The sequence below is a fragment of the Ambystoma mexicanum genome, chromosome 1q (genome assembly GCF_040938575.1).
Source record: "Ambystoma mexicanum isolate Mex_15411 chromosome 1q, UKY_AmexF1_1, whole genome shotgun sequence".
Classification (NCBI taxonomy): Eukaryota; Metazoa; Chordata; class Amphibia; order Caudata; family Ambystomatidae; genus Ambystoma; species Ambystoma mexicanum.
In genome coordinates, this window is record NC_090922.1 from 481,294,309 (window position 1) to 481,317,223 (window position 22,915).

At 44.3% G+C, this 22,915-nt stretch overlaps 1 protein-coding gene across 2 annotated transcripts in view; it reads right to left on the bottom strand.

Moving 5' to 3' along the window:
* The window catches only part of LOC138529205 (phospholipase A2 inhibitor 1-like), a 290,105-nt gene that overhangs the window by 190,599 nt on the left and 76,591 nt on the right, over positions 1-22,915 (bottom strand). For both annotated transcript variants that reach the window (XM_069640821.1, XM_069640820.1), the window contains one exon: positions 16,389-16,508. In XM_069640821.1, the coding sequence (XP_069496922.1) occupies positions 16,389-16,508 (120 nt within the window). The remainder of the gene's footprint in view (positions 1-16,388; positions 16,509-22,915) is intronic.

Genomic DNA, 22,915 nt, shown 5'->3' on the forward strand with positions numbered 1-22,915 from the left:
CTCGTTGTGACACAATTTGTGAACACTTGCTTCGTTGACACTGCATCTTGGCTGAGAGAAAAGCATTAGAACTGGATTTGTACTGACCTGGAATTGTGCTATATGTGAGGGAACACATACCTTATGAATGAGAACTTGGAAATAACTTGGACTGCAATATAACTGAATTGGCCTGTACGGCCAATATACTGGATGTATACACTGATATGTATGCATTGATCTGTGAAATGATTTGGCCTGTTTGGCTACTGACATCTGAAATGACCTATGACACCTGTGAAAGTGGTTGTTATTTTGTGCTTGACACATTGCTAAAAAATGGAAACACCTGTATCCACAGTACATATGCATTGATTCTATGCATTGCATTTTCGTTTTCTGCTTGTAGAGACACTTTCACACTGTTGGCTTGTAGACACTTTTGGCTTTTGACTTTTGCTATGATTTGCTAATAGAAATTGTGATATGCTATTCTGAATTATGACATATTCGCAGCTATGCATTTGAATATTTAGCTTGCCACTAATAGAGTGAAATGCTTGCATTTAAAAGGGTTTTTTGCATCCTGAATAGAATATTTCTTTCCCATCTGCAATTTCGTTTGGTTTTAGCATGCACATATAGAGACATGTTATGACATATAGGTAGTATGATTATGTAATGATAAAAGGAGAAATTGTAGAACCTGATAATAAAGAGGCCTGGTTTGTTATCAGTACAGAATAATTACACACCATTACCCATCATTACTCTTGGTTACAGAACCATTATTTAGTATTACCCCTTTAGGAATTATTGCATCATGTTTAGTTATCCATCATATATTCTATTTAGTTCTGATAACAACCATGCATTTGACTAGTAACAACCATGCATTTGAAGAGAGAAATAGGCCCTGTTATATGTAAGGCTTGCTTAGTTATGTTATTGCCATATATGTTGAAAGAGATGCTTTTAGAATTATGTTTTATGCATTAGAATGTAGCGCTTAGGCTGAGAGAGAAACGTGCTAGGCTCTATAGAGAATGAATGAGGCCTGAAATGACATGTAGAGACATTTAGAGACACATTGGTATGTTTTGTAGTTATATGTACACATGTATGCATTGTAGAGACACCATGCACGTAGAGTGTGCACTTAGAATATGCTTTGAGAATATAGATGGCTCTTGTCATTGTGAGAGAAAGAGTAAGCACTATTGAAAGCATGAGGCCTATAAAACCATTCTGATGGAGACAGAGAAGCGCCATGGTGTGTGAAAACTGTTTTGAATTACACTGAGTACAAGTATTCGTAAACAGTTGCTTGGCAGAGACAGATAACACAAACCTTGTCCGAAGGCGAAGGAGGCCTAATCAGCATGGCTTGGTGTTTGCAGAGAAAAGGTGGGAGGCAGCGCCACATGGGGAGATGAGAGAGGAGCCTTTGCAGGCAAGGAGAGGTCTTGCACACAAGCACGGAAAGTGGATTTGTGAAGCCAACAGTGGAGTGAATGGGTATGAATGGAGAAATAGGAGGCAGGCACCGCAGACAGATAGGCCATGATAGAGGTATGATGTCCAATGTCACATTGACACAGAACATGACAAGAACACGGAGTGAAAATACACAGACATTCAGGCACTGCCTGAATATAGAATTTGCTGACAGAGAAAGAGACATTCTTAGCTTAGAGAATGAAGTAACCATGGGGAATGAGTATGTCATTGCATAGTATAAACAGGGGAGAGCGAAGTTGCTAGCACTAGTTGTTGTTGGAGATGGAGTTAGATGTTGAAGGAGTTCAAGTTCGAGGAGATTGAGAGCTTGGCAAGGGCTTGAGGCAGTTCGAGAGACACTGACTGGCTGGTTGCAGAGTAACGGGAGAGGAGAGACTTGACAAAGACAGAGCTGGAGAGGGGAAAGAGGCACATGCAAATGGGAAGTATGGTTTATGGCCTAGACTAACTTATTGATTAGAACAGACACTCATAAAAAGAGCTTTGGGTTTGGGAGAAGGGGAAATCAGACAGGGATTGTCTTAGAGAGTGAGTGTGAAGTATGGTGTGGATTGGAGAGGAATGCTGACGCTTGCATTAGACTGCATTAGAATCACAGGCTTGCATTAGAAGTCTGTAAGGCTTATAGTTATTGCATGATAGATTTGCACCAGAAGCATAAAAGGTGCAAAGTTGAGATTTGCATAGTTTTGGTAATGCTTGCATCATGCCTTCTTATGCATAAATAAATGTATTATATTGTTATAATTGAATCGATTCATGTGTTTTCTTTGTGTCTTATGTTATTGTAACTGTATACTTTTGCGGACATCAGAGAGAAAAATAGAAACTGATATATATATGTGTGTTGCAAGCTGGCTGCAGCCGTGTAGCCAGTTAGGCGGTTTTCCACTGCCGCCTATATAATAAGCATATGAAGGGAGACAGCTGACCTCACTTGCTGCGCACTACCATCCAATCATTTACTTGAAAGTACCAGTAAATAATAAAGAACAGATACTTTAGTCAGAGTAGTTATAAAAAGTTCTGTATTATTATTCACCAGTAAATTAATAGCCTGTTAATAATATGGTCTAACGTAATAGGACAAGCTTTTTGGGCCAATTAGAGGTTTTAAATCTGTGAACCAGTCTTTGCTAAACTCTGTGTGACAAATAGATACGAAGTAAAAGTAATTGTGTAATTACTAGTATTACAAAATGGGCTATTTACCATGATGTCTACCATTTAACAGTGCCAACTCTGGCAATCTTTGTGTAACCAACAACCAACCAAAAATGGGATATTTCTAACCATGTTTTCTCTGTTTTCTTCTCTTTGTGTTCCACCCTCCCCACTCCCCCCTCTGCTCCGCTTTTGTCTCCCCACCCTTATCCCAGGGGAATCATTTATTGAAATACTTTGTTATAAAAACCAGGCTTTGATTGGTAATTGGAACTCAATTGTTTAAAATAAAACCTTGTCATACGCCCTGAGGACGACCTGTTTTGGGGTTGAAACATGTGTTGGCATGGTGTATGCGCTACTCACACCCATAAAAGGCGTGGTGTATGTGTTACTCACATCCATAAAATATATTGTTGAACTTTTGAAGTTGACGCTGTCAATCTGTATGAACTATAATACAGGCATGGTGTACGTGCTACTCACATCCATATAATATGATGTTGAACTTTTGAATTTGGCGCTGTCAATCTGTATGAACTACAATACAGGAAAAATATGTATGTTGATTTTGATAATTGCCAATCCATATGAATAATAATACAGAACTTTTTATAACTACTCTGACTACAGGATCTGTTCTTTATTATCTTATGGTATTGTGTTTATAAGAGTATGTTAGGAGTGATCTAGAAGTAATACAATGCACAAAGGCCCTGGCATACGATAGTAGGGGGGGGGCATAATGGTCCACACCCTCCTAGGAGATTGGCTATGGTTGTCTAGGGTTGGCTAGAATTGTCTAAGACCGGTGCATGGTTGCCCAGGGGGGCTAGACTGTGATAGGGAATTGTTGTAGGACTAACACAGGGACCACAAATGCTCATGGTGTGGTGCACTCTTGTTATTCACAACCCAGAGGAACTAGGACAAGGTGATTTGGTGGTAGAGGGCCCAGGACCACAAGCTAGCGATTCCCCAAGTCTCAAGTCTCAGCGTTCCTGTGGTGATACCCTGGGTCTGAGCTGGTTACGTCACTGGATGGCCCAGGAACACTTCCGAAGAGACTCTTTGTAAGGGTAAGTAGGAGAAGCCGAGAGCAGTTGTTCCCAGTACTCCAAAGGGGTGAAGCACCCTTGTATGCCTTCTTGGTTAGGGGTCAGCGGGGTCAGGGTGTCAAACCTTCCAAGCAGTCACTGGTGGTTCCTCGAGTCTGCTTTCTACTTAAGAATACTTGGCTCCTTATGAGGTTCAGCGTGAGCCTCAGTAGATCGATTTTGGAATGGATACAGAGCCCCTTCTCTTATCCAAGATTTGGTTCCTGCTCAAATTTTAGATAGCCAATGGAATAACTGCTCTCTTGCAGGCACGCCAGACATGGGCAATCGTAGCCCACGGTGGTACCAGTCATTCATGGCTACCAGACATACTAGCAACAGTAGTGTGGATTGGGAGCAGACAGTCCCAACCCTCTTCCTAGACACTAGCACACGTGACATGCAGGAGCCACGAATGTTGAGGTTTATGCACGAGGCTGCATGCCCAAATAAGGAATACCGGGGTCCATCAAAGGGTCAAAATGGACAAAGGGCAGAACACAATACTTAGTGGCATAGCCATTTTCGGCTCTGGCCACAGTCTTTGACCAAACGGGGTAAACCCGGTATGGTCCATAAAAACGAAGTAAAAATACTTTAAAAGTAAACTGCTGCCACCAGTTCCTCCTAGGAACACTTGTACAAACACCAAAAAATCCTTAGAGGGTGGCTAGGGCCATAAAACAAGAGGACCCCTATGTGCGGTACTGTAAGGTACTTGGCACATCGATAAAAAGTTACTAAGAAATGGCAACAAAGTCAAAGACTAAGGGAGACACAGTTTCCCAGTACTGACAGCCTGAAGGGCATGTCAGTTTCCCCATAACAAATGAGCTAAAGCCCAGAGGAGTGCAGCTGAAGGCTGTGCTCCACTGGAAAAAGTCAGGATAGGTACTCCAAACAAAAGCAAAAAGTTTGGGAGGTTCACAAATGGAGGGAACATTGCACCTAAGGGGAATCTTAACAATTAGCACCTGTAAGTGCACGAAAGTGTGCTGTTGGCTGAGCAGGAATTCTACACGCTTCGTGGATTTCATTTGGAAGCGTTTTTCTTCTGAGGACACAGTCGGCAGGACACGTGGAGGAAGTCCTTTTCAGTGACACTGGGACTCTGCCTGACTTTGCAGGCACTGGATTGGCCCGACCTACTTGGTCCCTCCTCCCCACTTCCCCCGAACTGGAACTTATTCCCAGCATGCAGCGCACCTCGCGCGCGCACCTGTAAGTGCACGAAAGTGTGCTGTTGGCTGAGCAGGAATTCTACACGCTTCGTGGATTTCATTTGGAAGCGTTTTTCTTCTGAGGACACAGTCGGCAGGACACGTGGAGGAAGTCCTTTTCAGTGACACTGGGACTCTGCCTGACTTTGCAGTAAATATATTTGAGCAGTTTGGTTTAGCACGTCATTCCCCCTCTGTGTCACTCGGGGTTTGTTTTTACTTGGATACGTCCACCCTCCTTGTACAAATGCTCTAATACAGCCCCTTTTGGATACGCCCACCCTCCTTGTATAAATGCTCTAATACAGCCCCTCTGAGACACGCCCACTTTTAGAAAATATACCCGATCCTCGTTTGTTTTAAGACACATTTCATGTGTTAGCACATGATTTTAATGAGTTTTTTTCTGCTCTGACTTTCTAGGGCACTGGATTGGCCCGACCTACTTGGTCCCTCCTCCCCACTTCCCCCGAACTGGAACTTATTCCCAGCATGCAGCGCACCTCGCGCGCGCACCTGTAAGTGCACGCACCTGTAAGTGCACGAAAGTGTGCTGTTGGCTGTTCGCGGTGCGAGGCGCGAGTCGCATTGCGAGAAGTTCAAATTAAGAGTACTAGAGACTAATACATGAGAGGTAACTAATTAGGTCTGTTTTTTAATTATTTTTTTTTTTTTTTTTTTTTTTTTTTTTAAAACGCAATACAGATTTTAACTAAAAGATTCCACCTGTGTATATTACAATAAAGGTGTGTGGAATTATAATAGTTATTTAACATTTTTCCTGTTTTTAAAATAAATTTAGGTTGAGAATGAATTTAAGATCTAACAACAGCATTGATATTGAAGTGAAAAAAATTACAGAAATGATTCAGCGCCCCAATCGTGCGTGCAAAAGAAAGATCATAGGCAAACAGGGTCTCCTACCGGAGGCCAAATTAGCCAAAATGATGTCCTTTTTTGACAAAATTGAGCCAATAAAGCCAGCTAATTCCATACTAGCTGAAAGTGTCAGATCTGAGACAAGCGCTGAATTAGTAGAAGATCTTGCTAATAGACTTCCATGTATCGGTTCTAAGTTTCTTTCTGAGTTGTTAGAAAGCCAAAACAACAAAGAGGAGCTGAAACCACTCAAGGGTAGTCACACCTTAGACTACTGTAACTCATGTACCGATATGGCTATATGGAGTAGTACTGCAGTGCATCGACCGGACTTACCCTATTCTATAGATCTAAAAAAATGGCAAGCACCCGACCCCATTACCCATACATCAACTAAACAAGACATATGTTACGATACTGCCCCCAAGATGGACAGCAGTCTGAATTCCAGTCAATGGTGCAAATTAGATGGAAGCACTAAAGACAGAATTATTGTCGACCCCATCTCAGGTTTAATAAAATACACTGCCACTAGCCTTAATGAGATAAATATAAATACAGCTATCCCCAATACCTGTATGAATGCTAGTATGATCACCATAAACAGCCGACAATCTGAGGAGAATGAGAGCTTTACTCTCATGAAAAATGAGGAACTGTGGGAAGCTCTAGAGCGAGTGCTAAATGAGATAGTTGAAAGATGTGACATAATTGAACGAAAGTTAGATAGTCACACTACTATACTGCAAGTTCACTCCTCCAAAGTAAGCACAACATTCAGAGAAACTTCCACCAATACTGAACCAATTATAACCCCAAATACACAAAGCTGTCCTGTGATCGACGTAAATACATCTAAGGCAATACATGACCATCAAGTGGGATATTCCATTGATTCTAATGCGACAGTTTGCTGGTATAAGAAAAAGCCGAAAAAAGGAAAAAAAAAAGCAATGCACCAAAGAAAACTGGAAAAAACTCAGCAACCATCCTCACGTGGGGTGTGTGAGAGACCATTCACGAACGGATGTATCGTAAATGATGAGATTCTGCCCAATAAAGTAGAAAAATGTGCAATTATCAGTTCAGAAGAGGGTACGATGGAAATCAGGAAAACCAAACCAATCCATATTACCAAAGAACCCAATTTCTTCGGTAAACATACAGTTACAATCCACGCTCCAGTCGATAAGACTGGTAACGGTAGCATCAAAAAACAAAAAAATCCAAGTAAAATCTGCAAGATCTCAAAACAAATTAAGCTAGTGGCACCAACACTTGATGAATGGGTAGTCCCTATAAGTCAAAAAGAAAAGCGAGGTAAAAAGACGAATAAGAATAATGAAATCTCTACCAAGGTACTAAAAGCCATTAAAACTCTCTTCTTAGAAGAGAAATTCGAACCTGTCCTCAACCTAGTTTCATCTTCTGAGGCTGTCCTCACCCATGAATGTGAAGAGGCAGAGAAACTAGTAGAAAAAGCTGTCTGCTTTGGTGAAAATAGTGACGACGAAGTGTACGATCCTGCCTATAAGAGAGACCCATTACACTTTGTCAAGGCACTACAGTTTCAGGCAATTGATAAACATGATCCCTTAGTGTTACTAAATAGACACCGAATAGTCGAACTCTGTTCTCTAGTAGTACCGCTGCGGATGATAAAAACTAGTGACTTTAAGATCGTTGACCAACTAGTAACTCCAAATTCAATTACGACTAATGTATGGTGCCTAGAAGACTCCATCCATGAATTTATACTTAGTTACCATGAGTGCTTTACTAAACTTGGATTCAACTGCACAGAAACTTCTATGCGTAGAGTGAAATATCAAAGATTACCAGTCGAAGTAAAGAGAAATGCGAATGTAAGATCAGTAAATCTGACTACGACTCACATTGACATTAATTCGAATTCATCACATAAATGTACTAAAGCAATAGTAAATCAAAGCCAAGCTAGTAAGGATAACCAACCGAGAATACCCTGTAATGTAAAAGCTCATGGTATGTCTAATAGTGATCCAAACACCGCAGGCTATTGGCAATGGCTTCCAATAGAATTTAAATCCAGATTGGAACAAAGTTCCTGATGACACTTGCATGATGATTTCATGGAACACCAGAGGGAATAGGCATTATGAGAAGAATGCGGGTCTCCTTAATAATTTAGACATATTCAGTTTGGTCACACTGCAAGAGACATGGTTGTGTGACCCCTGTGAAATAGATGGGTGGTGCTCCTTTCAAAGTTTAGCATGCAAAGGGTTGAAAGGCCGCCCGAAAGGTGGACTCCTAACAGCTATTAAATATCCATGGACCGGTGTGAAATCTAGCTGGTCAAATAATATGATCCTGGGAGTGATTGTCAAAACTAATAGCATCCACCTTCCCAATTTTTTGTTGATAAACATATACAACCCCCCAAATGGAATTAAGAACATAGAGAACATTGAGATGTTAACTGAAATATTGTTAGAATACAATGCTGTGCTACCTATCATCATCGCAGGAGATTTTAATGCCAAGATATTCTTACCTGTAGACCCTATGTGTGATGATAAGATCTCTGGCCCCATTACTAGGGATTTTCCCAATAGGTGTGGTGATGCTTGGTGTAAACTGATCATTAGCCAACAGCTTTCAATGCTAAATGGCCACACTAAAAGCGATACCAACCGTGGGATAACAAGAGTTGGCTGGAGCAGTTTATCCACAATTGACTACATCTTAGTAAATGAAAAAGCTAATAGTTTTATTATTGATATAGCAATAGGCAGTCGTGAAGAAAGTGACCACTTTCCACTTGTTGTGATGCTGGAACACCCCAAAGACGAGGCAGACTTTCATATGGCTGGGAATATTAAATGCAATAATGCGGCTAACCGAATTTCTTGGAATCCTACCAATTTTAAAAAAACTAATTGCGTAGCCGTTAAAGAACTGCTAGAATGGTGGGAGTCGATTGATGCTGGGCAAACTGCTACTGACAATACATTGATTGTCACATATGAAGCAGCCATAAGTAAGATCAAAGTAACCTCCTCTAAAAAACGAGAGTATTCCAGCAATGGTGAAAAATGGAATCTTACTCATGGCAAACATAATTTCTATGACCCGATAATAAACAAAGCAAAAAACATCTTAAGGAAGGCTATAAAGCATATTGCTGCAGTCAAGAGCACCGAAGCTACCTCACAAATAAAATGGCTAAAAAAACAATACAAGAAGTGGATGAGTAACCATAAAAGATTCAAGGCAAGTGAAATCTGGTTAAGGATTGCAGACCAAGCAAGAAGTAATAACCAACAAGGGATGTGGAGAGTGATAAACGATGCAAAAAAACGTAACCTCCCTATTAATTGCGTGGGAGAAAATGAGTGGATCATGCACGTTATACACACCCTGGGCTCTGAAGAGAGTAGTAAAATCAGCCCATTGTCTCGACGAGCAATCTGGGTAGGTAACTTCTCTGAATCTTCCTTGGTAAATATGATAAGGAAATTGCATACCTCTAGAGCCACTGGCCCTGATGGGACATGTAATGCTCTTTTACGTTTATCTCCTGAAGTTTGGGCTAAAGCCTTATATCTGTTGTTTAGATGGATTGGCATGAATGGGGTGATTCCAAAAACATGGCATGAAAGTGTCATTTTACCAATCTACAAAAAGGGAGCGTGGAAAGACCCACGTAACTATCGCATGCTAGCAATGCTAGATATTCCGGCTAAATTATTTGCAAAAGTTTTGCTAGACGACCTTGACATATGGATAGAGAAGAAGAAGATTCTACCAATATACCAAGCGGGGTTTCGAGCGAAATCCTCCACTACTCATAATATAATTAATCTAGTATCAGCAATTGAGTATTCTTGGTATGTTCGCGAACTTCCAGTATATGTGGTGTTCATAGATTACTCTGCGGCCTTTGATACTGTAATAAGAGGTAAACTTTGGTCCAAATTAAAACTTTGGGGGATTCCCGAAGGCCTTCTAGCTATGATACAGTTATTATATTCTGATACCTCTGTCAGGATACGTCTAGATGGTGAAGGACGGCTCTCCCAACCAATTTCCACCTTTTGTGGAGTAAAACAAGGCTGCAGACTAGCAGCAACATTGTTTAATCTTTATCTAGCCGATTGCATGAATGATATAGACAAAAACATCGTCAACCCAGTGCGGACGGGCACAATAGAGTTACCCTGGTTAGGCTATGCCGATGATTTGGTTCTATTAGACTACACACCGGCAGGTCTTCAATCAAGACTAGATTGTCTACTCCATTTCTCTGAAAATAATGGGTTAAAGATTAACATCGCAAAAACAAAGGTAATGGCATTTCGAAGCACTACGAAGCAAACACGGTCTAACAACTTTAAGTGGATGCTGAATTCAGAAATACTTGAAAAAGTCGACTGTTACCGTTACTTAGGAGTCATAATTGACTCTAAGCTACTATGGAAACCCCACTGGGAGGCTACTAAACTGCTATGTTTAAATAACACTGGTGCCATTAGTAAATTTATAGGAAAACAAGGAGGCATCTCTGTAAATACAATTTTATTACTGTACGCAAGTAAGATAATATCCTGCTTATTATATGGTGCTGAGATTTGGGGGAGTAAATTTACCAATGAAATGTGTTTATTAGAAGGAAACATTTTAAAAACACTGTTCAGGTTACCTAGTTCAACATCTTGTGAATACATTTTATTAGAATGTAACATTCGATATGCGAAAGACATCTTAGAATACAAATCCGCAATGTTATACGCTAAATTAAGTATGCTATCTATTAGTACTTTTGTGGTTGAACTGATGAAAACATTTACCAAGGAGGGTCATAAAAAACAGTTTGTATCCTTAAGCAGATTACATACGATATATGAGAAATGGGCGACAGTTAATTCAAAGAGTTGGCTACTCCTCAAGCAAACTAAGATTAAAAATGTATTACAAGGAACTATATATAGCCATGCAAAAGAACGTGATATGATTACTCTGTCCACAAAATCCACTAGTGGCTTATTCCTAGAATACTGGACGCCAAAAACTGTGAAACCTAAATATCAATTTGCGTTTCCGACCACAGCCACTATAAGACAGTACTTTTTGTTTAAGTTCAACCGTTGTGATACTCTGGAAATTTTAGGAGCTAAACTCAAGCTCGAGAGAAATATAAGGTTCTGTCGATTATGTGGAACCCTAGAAATCGAAAATGCGAAGCACTTAATATGTTACTGTGAAAGTCTTACAGTTATTCGTGGAAAATTTCTCTCTCGCTATAATAACACCAGTATCACTGAGGATGTTGAAATTATTTGGAAAAAACTACTAGAAGGAAATGATATTAATTTAATATATCATATGATGAAATTTTATAAACTAGTCTTAATAATTTTAAAGGATTTATCTGAGAGTATTTTTGTATGAAATTTGGTTTTAACTTTTATGGATTGTGTGATTTTTGTATGTTAAATTGTCTGTGTGTGTAAATTGTTTGTATATGTAAAGTCATTATTTGGCTATGAGCATATTAAAAATAAATAAAAAAATAAGATGGTGCAGTTGAGGTCCTTCAGAGGGTGCAGCAGAAATCCTGTGTACACAAGGGACAGCAGGCATGCAGAAATGCAGTGATGGTGGAGTGCGGCCTCTGGCACAACAGAGTGCATTGAAAGGCAGATGGATAAGCAAAGAGGAAGAACAGGAGTATGGCATAATTAACTCCTGTAGAACTGGGATATTAGGCAGGAGTTTCCTGTCCTCCCTATTTATTTATTTATTTAGTCATAGCTTTAAAGCGCACAACAGCCTGTGGGCACTGTGGCGCTGTTACAGATAAGGACATCAAGCTGGTTACAGAGGAAGGCTATAGAGTGTATTGTTCAGAGTTCTGAAATCTAGACCATGCTGCTATACTCAGTAGCTGTCCTGTCTTCATATACATGCATTATCAATTCCATGCACATCCTTGAAGCCCATATTGTACTTTCCAGAGAGACAATGAGAGAGAAAGAGAGAAAGGCTGTGTTTATAGGGCGATCGTGAGCCTTTGGAGGTGAATTTACATCTTGTAGAACCAACTGTGAATCTCGGTAAGACTTGGATAAGAAACAACTGACTTCATCAACTAGGACTACTAGTTGGACAATATGAAGCTTTACATGAGCTTGAAGCATGGCTTGATGTGGACTTGAATGTGGTTTTTGTTGTTTACAGGTTAATTAATTAATTAATCTTTTATAGGACTCTTAATACCGGAGACCAGTCTCTAAGCACAGTACTGGGATTCAAACCTCTGTTTTGCTCTGCATTGTCTTGATTCCAAGACAAACATGTTGCTCCTGAGCTATAATAACGGCCAAGGTTGTCACAGACTTAAAAATGGTTTTGGAGTGAGGTTTTAGATCTCAGTGGAAACTGACACAGAGCCATTAAATGGGCTATGGTTTGTCATTTTCTCAACTGGGTAGCATTGGTGTGACATTGATGCAGCCTTGGGTTAGCTTTCTTGAAGGTGTAGTATGAGCTATTGTTCATCGTCCCAGGTGTGCACACTACAGTGGAAATGTAGGCTGAGAAGACAAGATTTACCAATTCTAAGGCATGCCAAAGGAAGATGATAAGGTAATGATATGGTAGGGAAAGATATTGGCAACTTAGAAGATGGTACCAGTCCCTTTCCCCTAATTAAGGGATTTAGGAACTGTTATTTCTTCACTAGATCTACAGAGTCGGACAAAACAGTCCATATTGCACCCAGCACCAGGCTTGCATGTGGATTATTGTGTACTGGCTTTGGTTTACTGCACATATGGTAATATCAGACCGAAGGGTCTCAAGCCCATCCCGGTTCTCCCATTAGATGGGAACAGAGACAATTAATTTATCATGTTCCATGAGTGTTCTCTGTTATAGTGGAGTGTAGTTCTGGGCGGATTCATGGACTTGGGTGAGCAAGCACTTGGGTCCACTGCTGTGAATGCTCCAGGTCCTGTACAAGGTTGCAATGAGAGAGTTACACCAGATCAGTATTTGTTTTGTTCTTTTCAGTTTGCTGCCACCATTCCGTTCATGGTTACAAACCCAGCAATGGCTACTAAAAAGCAGGTACCCATGAGATGGTGGGTGATAATTGATCCATTGGTGGTGTCCTCTGTGCAGGATAAGCGGGCTCTGCTCTGGTGTGAGAGGGTGGTCATGCTGCCCATGTTTAAGGATGAATTAGGGGGAGGGGCAGTCCAAATTTATGGGGAAACCATTAAAACTCTGCAGAAATATTTGTCATACTTATGTTGAGTTGGAAATTTCATTGTGACAGAGGGAACATCTTCTGGAAATGGCCAAACATTTCAAAACCTGCATGCGATTTCTGAAATCTCCAGACAATTTTGAAAATCTGTGCTAATAAGTATTGCGTATTTTCTGCAGGAAAATGTGCCCCCACAGATTCGGGCTGCCTCGGATTTAGGCGTGAAGAAGTAAATGGAAGGATGGCCTTGATCTGCTGCAGAGTTCTCTGGAAACCGTCAAGTGACAGGTTTGAATGTGGACAATGTACAATTTTCTTTCCATCATTCCAGGATAGATATAATGTGTGCCATTGGGGTATGTGAAGGTTAAGACCTGCTCTCCAACCTTGATTACAACACCCCTTGCGTTCTCATCTTGTTTAATCTTTCTTCTGCCTTTGACACTGTCAACCATGCCATCCTGCTCAACCGTCTCCGTGATAACATGGGTATCACTGGTCAGGTTCTGGCGTGGCTGACTTATTTCCTCTTTGACCAATCCTCCCAGGTCCAACTTGGGTCCTTGCTCTCCAATATCTTTTTCTCTACCTGTGGTGTCCCCAGGGATCTAACCTCTCTCCCTGGCTGTTAACCAATACCTGGCACTCCTTGCCCACCGCATCGCCTCTCTCTGCCCCAACTTTCAGTGCTATGTGGATGATACCCAGCTCATTTTCAGGCTGCCCTCGGCCTTCTCCTCTCCTTCCCTCATCTCTGACTGTCTGCCATCCAGGAGTGGTGTGCCGACAATGACCTTTGCCTTAATGCCAGTAAGACTGAGATTCTACTCATCGGCACACCTACTCCCTCCTTCCCTGCAGCTCTCTGGTTGGCCTCTCTTGGCCCTCTTCCTGCTCCCACATGCAAGGCCAAAAACCTTGGGGTCATCTTTGACTCCACACTCTCCTTCTCTCCTCATATCTCTGAAGTCTCTAAGAAGTCACACTACCAGCTGCACCTCCTCAAAGGTATTCTTCCTTTCCTCTCTTCCCCCAGAAGCTCACTTTCTCCAGAGCCCTGGTTCTCTCTAGGCTAGACTATTGTAACAGCCTCTATCTAAATCTGCCTGCCTCTACTCTCTGCCCTCTGCAACTTATCCAGAACAGGACTGCGAGACTTGTCCTTGGCCTCAAGCCCAGGGATCGTATCTCTCCAGGACTGAAATCTCTGCACTGGCTCCCAGTGGCTGCGAGGATTAAGTTCAAAACCCTCTGCAATGTCCACAAGGCCACAATACCTTCAACTCTCTCTTCCTAAATATCTTCCCTCTCGAGCTCTTCACTCATCTGCCTACAACTCCATCAGGGTCAGTCGCTTCTCCAAGCAACAAGTTGGTGATAGATCTCTCTCTTCCACAGGGGCCTCCCTCTGGAACAGCCTTCCTGCCTCCCTGAAACTTGAGGAGAACCATCTCCGGTTCCATAGGAACTACATTTGGACAGTAGGAAATTGTTTGAAACCAGTGGCGTTAGCCCTATACAGATCACTTTCCTTGATGCTAGAATAGGCATTATACTCATTAATCTCTTACACTATTGGATGCTCTTTAGCATTTTTTTTGTTATTATTTTCTTCTTTGATTGACTGTGACATACTTATGGTTTCTAATATCAGATTGTGCTTTTCTTAATCTCTAAGTACTGACTTGTAAGGCAAAATTCTTATAGACTTACATTTACATTGTTGTTTTACAGTTCAACTTGGGCTCAAGAGGAAGAGATAGTTATCTCGAAATGTGTCAGCCGTTTACTTTGAAATTCATATATGCATTAATGAAATTGTCCACACAAGCCGTTTACTTCGGACTCTGTATCTGCATTGACGAAATTCTTCTCACATGAAATTACTGTGTTTTTTTATCAAATGAATAACCAGTGTGTTGTTGATATTTATAATTTATGAGAGTTACGATGATCTTGAATAAGAATATGGTTAACCGTTTTAGGACGGGATAGTAACAGTGTGCAGGGGACGGGAGGGTTCCCATATTTGGATCTTCTTCTCTTTTCTACACATCTGTGTTGGTGGTCCTGTGCCAGGTCCACTTTTCCTCCCCTGCGCCTTAAGTATTTTGTGAATAACTATATAGGTGCAGACAGAAAATGTCAATATAAGAAGATTATAGTGCTCCAACAATTTCCTTTCACGGGCCAATAAGGAGGCCAGGAATGCAGTCAGAATCTGCCAATAGAATTCTTTACCTGCTTTCTGTGGCTCTGTCTGTAATGGATGGCCATCTGCAAGGATGTGGGCTGCTCATCCATTAGGGGTGATAGGGCATCGGGGCGTCGACCTGTCACATAATGGACGAGGGATTGCTTCTGTGCTGAATTTAACGGAACTGCCAAACGGAAACCGATTTACCATTCACAGTTTATTAATACTGCAGCGCGGGACATTTTGATTAGGGATGCAGGCTGGTGCTACAGGGCTGAATGTGCGAGTGAGTGCTCTTGTGCCTTCCCGTACACCCATGGACCCAGGATCAGCATGGTAAAGGTGCTCTGGCTCCACTGTGCATATGCAGGAGCCAGAAAGCACTCTCATGCCTCCTACTTCCTGCTCCACTATCCATTCCCACCCCCCTTATCTGTCGCTGTCTCTGTCCTGGGCTGCATCTTCCTCTCCCGAAATGGCTGCCTTGGGAATAGTATTAATATTATAATGATATATTATAATTGTTTTTTATAACGCACTTAGGTTTCTAAGCCTGGACCTGGGATTCGAACCTGTGTTGCTTTGAATCACTTTGCTTCCAAGGCAAGCACGTTTCCACTGAAATGGTAATTACGCCCCCTACCTTTTTCTGCATCTTAGTTTGTAATTTATTTTAAGGGAACTTGGATATAAGTATAAGTGGTAACTGCAAATTCCTTTTAAAAATACTATTAGCACACCATCCCATTTTAAAGCTTAAGTTCTAAACATTCGATGATCGCCCATGATCTTATAACCAATATTGTGTAGGTGAATGAATAGGTTTTAGGTTACTAACTTAGCCCACTTTTGAGAACCTTACATTTCCCTCTTTTCAGCTCCTATAATTGACACATTGTTGAAAATTGGGCTCATGTTTTGTTTATGATGGGGTTTTCAGACATTCCATCCACAGCTACAGTAGAACATGTCATGGGAAAGTTTCAAAACAGGTGACAAATGGAAAATATTTTTTGACAGTGCCATGAATTATGTTTTGGTTGGCAGTGAAGCCACAGTTTGCACAACACACTTACCATCCTTGTTTTTCTCCAGTCTTTTGACGCAATGTGTGACGTTAGCAGGACATGGTGCAAAAACGCCACTGCAGCTCTCAGCGTTGATGTTGTAGCATTGTTCACAAATAAGAGAATTTCCTAAAGAGAAATAACTTTTTTTTAATGCTGTAGGCTTCTCAAGGTTCACTTAAAGACAAGCAAATAAGTACAAATGAAACACTAAAATGGCGTGTGTCCTGAAAAATCGCCTGCTGGAACTTCTCATAAAATATGGTAAGGAATTGGGCACAATTTATTTATTCAGCCCTGAAGAAGAACGCACATAAACACACGAGAAACTGATACTTTTTAAGCTGAAATGTTCTTTAGTATTAGAGGAAAACTAACCATTGCATATCCTGTTTCACAAAAATTGTTAACTTTGGATGCCCGTGCTATGATATGATAGGTAATTTATAACACGCTTAATACCCATAGGTCTCTAAGCGTGGCCCCGGGGATCGAGCCTGTGGTGCGCCCTGTCGTCTTGCTTCAGAGGCGAGCACTTTGCCCCGATCTATCCACCTGAGACATGATGGTTGTCAGTTTCACCACATTAGCTATTCGAGCACAGATCTGTAACAGCATAAGAACGTTCACCCTTGTTACAGTAACAAGATATGTGCAAACCATATATACTCAAGAAAGAGGCCGCAGAGAACCATCACAGTAGAACACTAAAGCTCGGGGAGATTTTATTTTGCTTGAAAACTCTGCACGAGATTGTGTTACAGGGCGTGTGTATTCTGCAGAACCAGACTCATAGCTCACATACCATCCCCTCCAATGCAGTCCTCTGGCAGAATATGGGGGGAAATATTCTCCCTTTGTGATCTTATTGCAGAACAGGTCTCCAGGAAAGATGGCGTTCTGCAATGAAATCTCAGTGGTGGGGTGGAGTAGAGGGAGAATGTGTGCAGAGGCACATGTATTTCACAGGAGGATCACAACTCACAGCCCTCCCCTTCCCCTGCAGCCCTCAGGCAAAACCTGGGGAGCGAGAAGACATTGTTTCAGAGGGGGTGAGAAAACCCATTCTTTTCCCTCCCCCGATATTCTATTTCAGAATTAAGTGTTCAGTGTAGAGAGTGTACAGAGGTACATGCATTTCAGAACACCTGCCGCCATAGTGACTATAGGACCACAGAACCAAGATAGCCTAAGAAGGCACACACTTGGTACAGTAAAAGGACCTGTGTAACCCATATAGATAAATCAGGAAACGGCCACACAGAATCAGACACAACAATTAATGTACATCAACCACAACATTTTTGTCATGAGGTGTGAGTCCTTAATGCAAATGTTCCATCTATGTCTTAATCATCTTCTATATGTTGGCAACTACTTCTTTTTTAAAAAAAAACACATGCCAGTGGGAGCGTGCTGCTTTGCTTTGTTCTCACTTCCTAAATCGGCGCAAGGAGAGCAGGTGCTGAGGAAGAACCTCATGGAATGCCACAAAGTGGTCAAAGGTCAGGCCTTGCTCTGTCCCCTTTCCAGTTCCAACTCAAGAGGCTCCACACTGTGCATGGTAGAAAAATATAGACCCGAAGGGTCTTTTCACAATGTATGGGGTGAAGATGTCCTTTCACAGGGATAGTGTCTCCAAGCTGGGAAATGCTTTGTTTACATGTGATACCGGTCTGTTACCCTACAATTATAGCTTCAAGTTTTGTTAATTCCTGTGACTTTCAGTGTTTATCTATGATTGTGTAGGCTATCAATAGACGAACAAGGACTTTTGAGTAACGTCTAGTACCTTGGAGGCCAGACTAGTCCCATTGCGGGAGTATGGTTAGTAACCACTGGTGTAACAGGGGCCCCCGCATCCCCCACGGTGCGGGGGGCCCCGCGACCACATGTTCTGGAAGGGGCCCCACTTGGAGTAAACAAACATTTTTTTTTTCTTTTTCTACATTTTCTTTTTGGATTTACTCTGCATTTCTAAAGAAATGATTTCTGTAACAGAAATAATTTCTTTATGAAGGCAGAGTGAATACAAAAAGTCTGGTGGCTACCCCCACCCCATGACATGAAGACCCTAGGCTGGAGGCCTCCATGTCATGGGGTAGGAGAAGCCCTATTACTTCAAAATAAATAGTTTATTTTTGAAGTCACTCTGCCTTCATAAAGAAATTATTTCCATTATGGTTCAGTCCTTAACGGAAATAATTTCTTTATGAAGTCAGAGTGATTTCAAAAAGAAACAATGGGCCTCATTACGAGCATGGCGGTAGCCATGCCTGTATGGAAGGCACGGCTACTGCCATGCTTGTTACCGGCACCGCCTCCCGCGATTGGGCAATAACTGGCCCATTGCAAGATGAATGGGCCAGTAATTGCCCATTAGCTGCTGGCGGTATTGCCGGGCTCCCGATCCCCATTCTGCCCAGTAGGGCAGAATTGGGGTGGGAAGCATGGTTGCGCCGGCACAGTTGATAACGGTGTCGACGCAATTACAAGTTATGCTCGCGGGTGCCGCACAGCCCGCCAGGTAAGACCTGGCGGGCTGTCAGGAACCCGCGAGCAGAACTCGTAATACCATCACCGCCAGGGTCCTAATGAGGCCCAATGTATTTTTGAAGTATTATGGCTCCCCTCAACCCATGACATGTGCGTGTGTGAGTGTATGGTGAAAGAGTGCACACAAATGTATGGGTGGCTGGGTATGCGTGTGTGCGTGTACGGTGAAAGGATGCACACTGAAAGGTATGGGTGGCTGCCTGGGTGTGCCTGTATGGTGAAAGTGTACACACTTAAATGTATAGGTGGAGAGGCCACCAGGGGGCGCGGGCAGGATGGACGCCTGAACGTCGAGCTCCGCACCCAGCCCCGGGTGAATCACGATTTATCGGCGAAACGAGGGTCCCATATACTACGCGACCCCCCCCAAAAGACGTGGAAGCCTGTGGCCCCCACCTGGGTCCAACTTTGGTTCCGATCCGACGCTCCTGTGCGGAGTTACACGGACCAAGGCGATATCGGCTGCCCCTCCCCCACGACCTGGCGCGGAGTGGCGCAGGAGACAGCACGAGCCGCGCCGCCCACGAATAGGCCCGAGAGGGTGAGCCCGCGGCGCTTCCTCCCCTGGGCATCCTCCGACTTGAAGAAAACCGTCCACCCACACAGGGAACGCACGCCCGGCGCCTCTGGTGCCCGAGGCCCGGCCTGACCCGGAGAAAGGCGGCGTCCGTCGTAAACTGGCCGACACGAACCCCTCATGAACTGGAGAGAGAACTTGCTGAAATATCAGTTTGTTCCCAAAGAAAGGACCATGGCCGCCGGTAGCCCCACCGTCCCACCCCCGGATCTGGGGGCTATCCAGAACAACATCCAAACGATTCTGGAGGAGATACGAGGTATGAGGACAGACATGGGGGCCAAACTGGCCGACCTCACCACCAAGGTCGCCACCCTAGAAGACCGCGTGGAGGGCGTCGAGAATAACCAACTTTCGGCGACACTCCTCGAAACCCAAATGGACATGAGACTCCGAGACATGGAAAGGCGCGAGGAAGAGCTTCGGTTCAAGGTTGACGACATGGAAAATAGGGAGAGGAGGAACAACCTTCGAATCTTTGGCCTGATGGAATCTGAGGGCGAATCCGTACAAGGACTTGAAGGCAAAGTGCACGATATCGTGAGGATCGCCCTGGGAACGGAAGACGTGGGGGCGACCAACTTCGACAGGGTGCACCGAGCGGGGGGGGGAGGCAGAGGCCCACGCTCGGTTCTGGTTCGGCTGCACTACTACAGGGACAAGATCAGAATCCTGGAAAAGGCGAGACATCTTGGCACCATACAGTACGGTGATTCAAAGGTATCCATCTTCCAAGACCTCTCGGCCCTAACCCTGTCAATGAGGAGGAAATGCGGCACACTCACAAGATGGTTGCAGGGAAAAGGAGTCCGATATCGGTGGGGTCACCCCTTCTATTTGGAGTTTGAGTGGCTAGGTGAGAAACACCACCTGGTGTCGGAGGAGGACATACGAAGAGCCACGGACGATCTGGTGAACGACCAGGCGGGCCATTCGGGCGCCCAGGAGGGAGGACCACGGGACCCCCCTAGGGGTCCCGACGGCCCAGGAAATCACAGTGGGAAATCTAAGGTCAAGGGGGCCCGAAAGTTTCGGAAAACCAGACACCCGTCGATGAACCCGGAAAATCACACTGACTCATGAAAATGACGTTCGATTGGAAGGAGAGAAAATCATGAGGTGAGAGACGATTCAGGGTACGGACGCAGGAGGCCCCGGGCCCACGAACTGCCTTGAACGGACACCGCGGCGGTGTCGCGTTTGGCCCACCGGACCTTGGGTCGGCAGACCATTATGTTAAAAAGTTAACTGTTTATTTGTGTTGCCCCGCGTTTGGGTTTCTGGTTGTGGGTTGAGGGCCCGGGCGGGGTCTCTGGTTTTTGTCTCGGTTAAGTGCACCGAAGGCCCGCAGGGGCCGACCTGAATCGGACTTGCGATCTGGGACTCTCCAGACACACGAAAACCCCGGGGCTGGGGTTGGAGTCCTTGGTGGTTCGTTGACCGGCCCCAACACATGTTGGGGAGAGTGGACGGACGCCTCAAGGTACAAGGGTGGGGAGGGGGGAGGGAAGACACGGGGAGGGGGGTCAGTTGCAAGGGGGGAGGGGATGGGGGGGATAACGGGGTAGTTTGGGGGACTCAGGGGGAAATTCAGTTCAGACCGCAAGAATACGCTTGGCAAGGGGCACTAAAATTCAATCACCACGAGGGGTTCAGAATACGCACACGGTATGATGACAACGATTGAAGGGAAGGTGGGCACGTTAAATGTCAAGGGTCTAAACTCTCAAAATAAAAGATCCCTCACGGGCAACATGTTCCGAAAACAACACCTGACGGTCCTATTTCTACAGGAAACACATTATAAGCGCGGGAGGGAATCCAGAATCAAGGGGAAAGACATCGGTAGCAACTATTGGGCTTCACACCCGACCTCGAAGAAGGAGGGGGTGGGCATTCTCCTGGGAAGGGCTCTCCAACTAACGGGGGTGGAAACCAAGAGGGGGTTTGGGGGTCGATTTCTGGGTGTCAAGGGGCTTTGCGAGGGGCAGCGAGTTACTCTCGCCACCGTATACGCGCCCAACACGGGCCAGGTGGAGTTCCTCACACGGATCTTTGGTGTCATGGATGAATGGGCCGAGGGGGCCATGATTCTCGGGGGTGATTTTAATCTCATAGCCGACCCCCAACTGGACTGGTGGTCCGCCAGAGGTGGGGTACCCAAGGGGATCACGAGGGATAACCTGGCCTTGCAGAACCTCTTGAAGGATCACTACTGGGTAGATGTTTGGCGCAAGGCGTACCCGGCCCAGGGTGGTTACACATTCTTTTCTCCCCCGCACTGCACCTACACCAGAATCGACCTTCTGTTGGCCTCAGAGGAGGGAGATGGGGCGATGACCCAACCAAAAGTCGAGACCATAACGTGGTCGGACCATGAACTACTTATAGCTAACTGGTCCCTGCCCATCGCCCCGAGATCGGCTCGATGGCGGTGCAACGACACGCTCCTTAGGGATCCAGTATTCCGTGAGTTCATGAAGCAGGAAATGCTGGCCTACTTCGAGACAAATGACACGGGGGAGACGGACATGTCCATGGTATGGGAAGCGGGGAAGGCCACCTTCAGAGGCCTCCTCATAGCGGAGGGCTCGAGGCGTAAAAGAGAGAGGGGCCTGATCGAGAGCAGACTCCGAGGGGAGCTGCAGATCTTGCGGGCCAGACTGGGAGTCCCGGGAGTGGACCGGAGGGCACTATTGGACGAGATGCAGGGCAAAAGACAGGAGCTCCATACGGTTCTCATAGGGGAGGTGGTTAAGAGGATGCGATATACCAAACAGAGATACTACGAACAGGGCGACAGGGTAGGCACTCTGCTGGCTCAGAGGTCGAGGGGGTGTAGAGTGGAGAGAGGGATTACCCGGTTGACCGACGAAGAGGGCAGGGTTCATGGGAACCGGCATGAAGTGACGGAATGCTTTGCTGAGTACTACAGCAAACTCTATTCTAGGCAAGCGGGCGAATCTCGGGAGGACATTGCCTCCTACCTGGCAGAACACCCCCTCCCCAAACTGACCGACCAGGACTTGGAGGCCCTCGAGGGGGAAATTTCAGAAGAGGAGGTGGAGGGAGCCATCAAGAGACTGAAGGCCGGAAAGGCTCCTGGCCTTGACGGCTACACAGCGGATTTCTATAAACAGACCCAGTCCACCTTAGTGAAGCCCCTGACCAAATTGTTCAACCAAATTAGAGGCAACGACACGATCCCCCCGACTTTCCTACAGGCCCTCATCACCGTCATACCTAAACCTGGTAAAGACCGGGCAGCTTGTGGGTCTTACAGACCCATTTCACTTCTCAACTTAGATGCCAAGATCTTTGCTAGGATCCTGGCCTCCAGATTGGAAAACTCCCTCCCACGCCTGATACATCCTGATCAGGCGGGATTCGTCCTCAATAGACA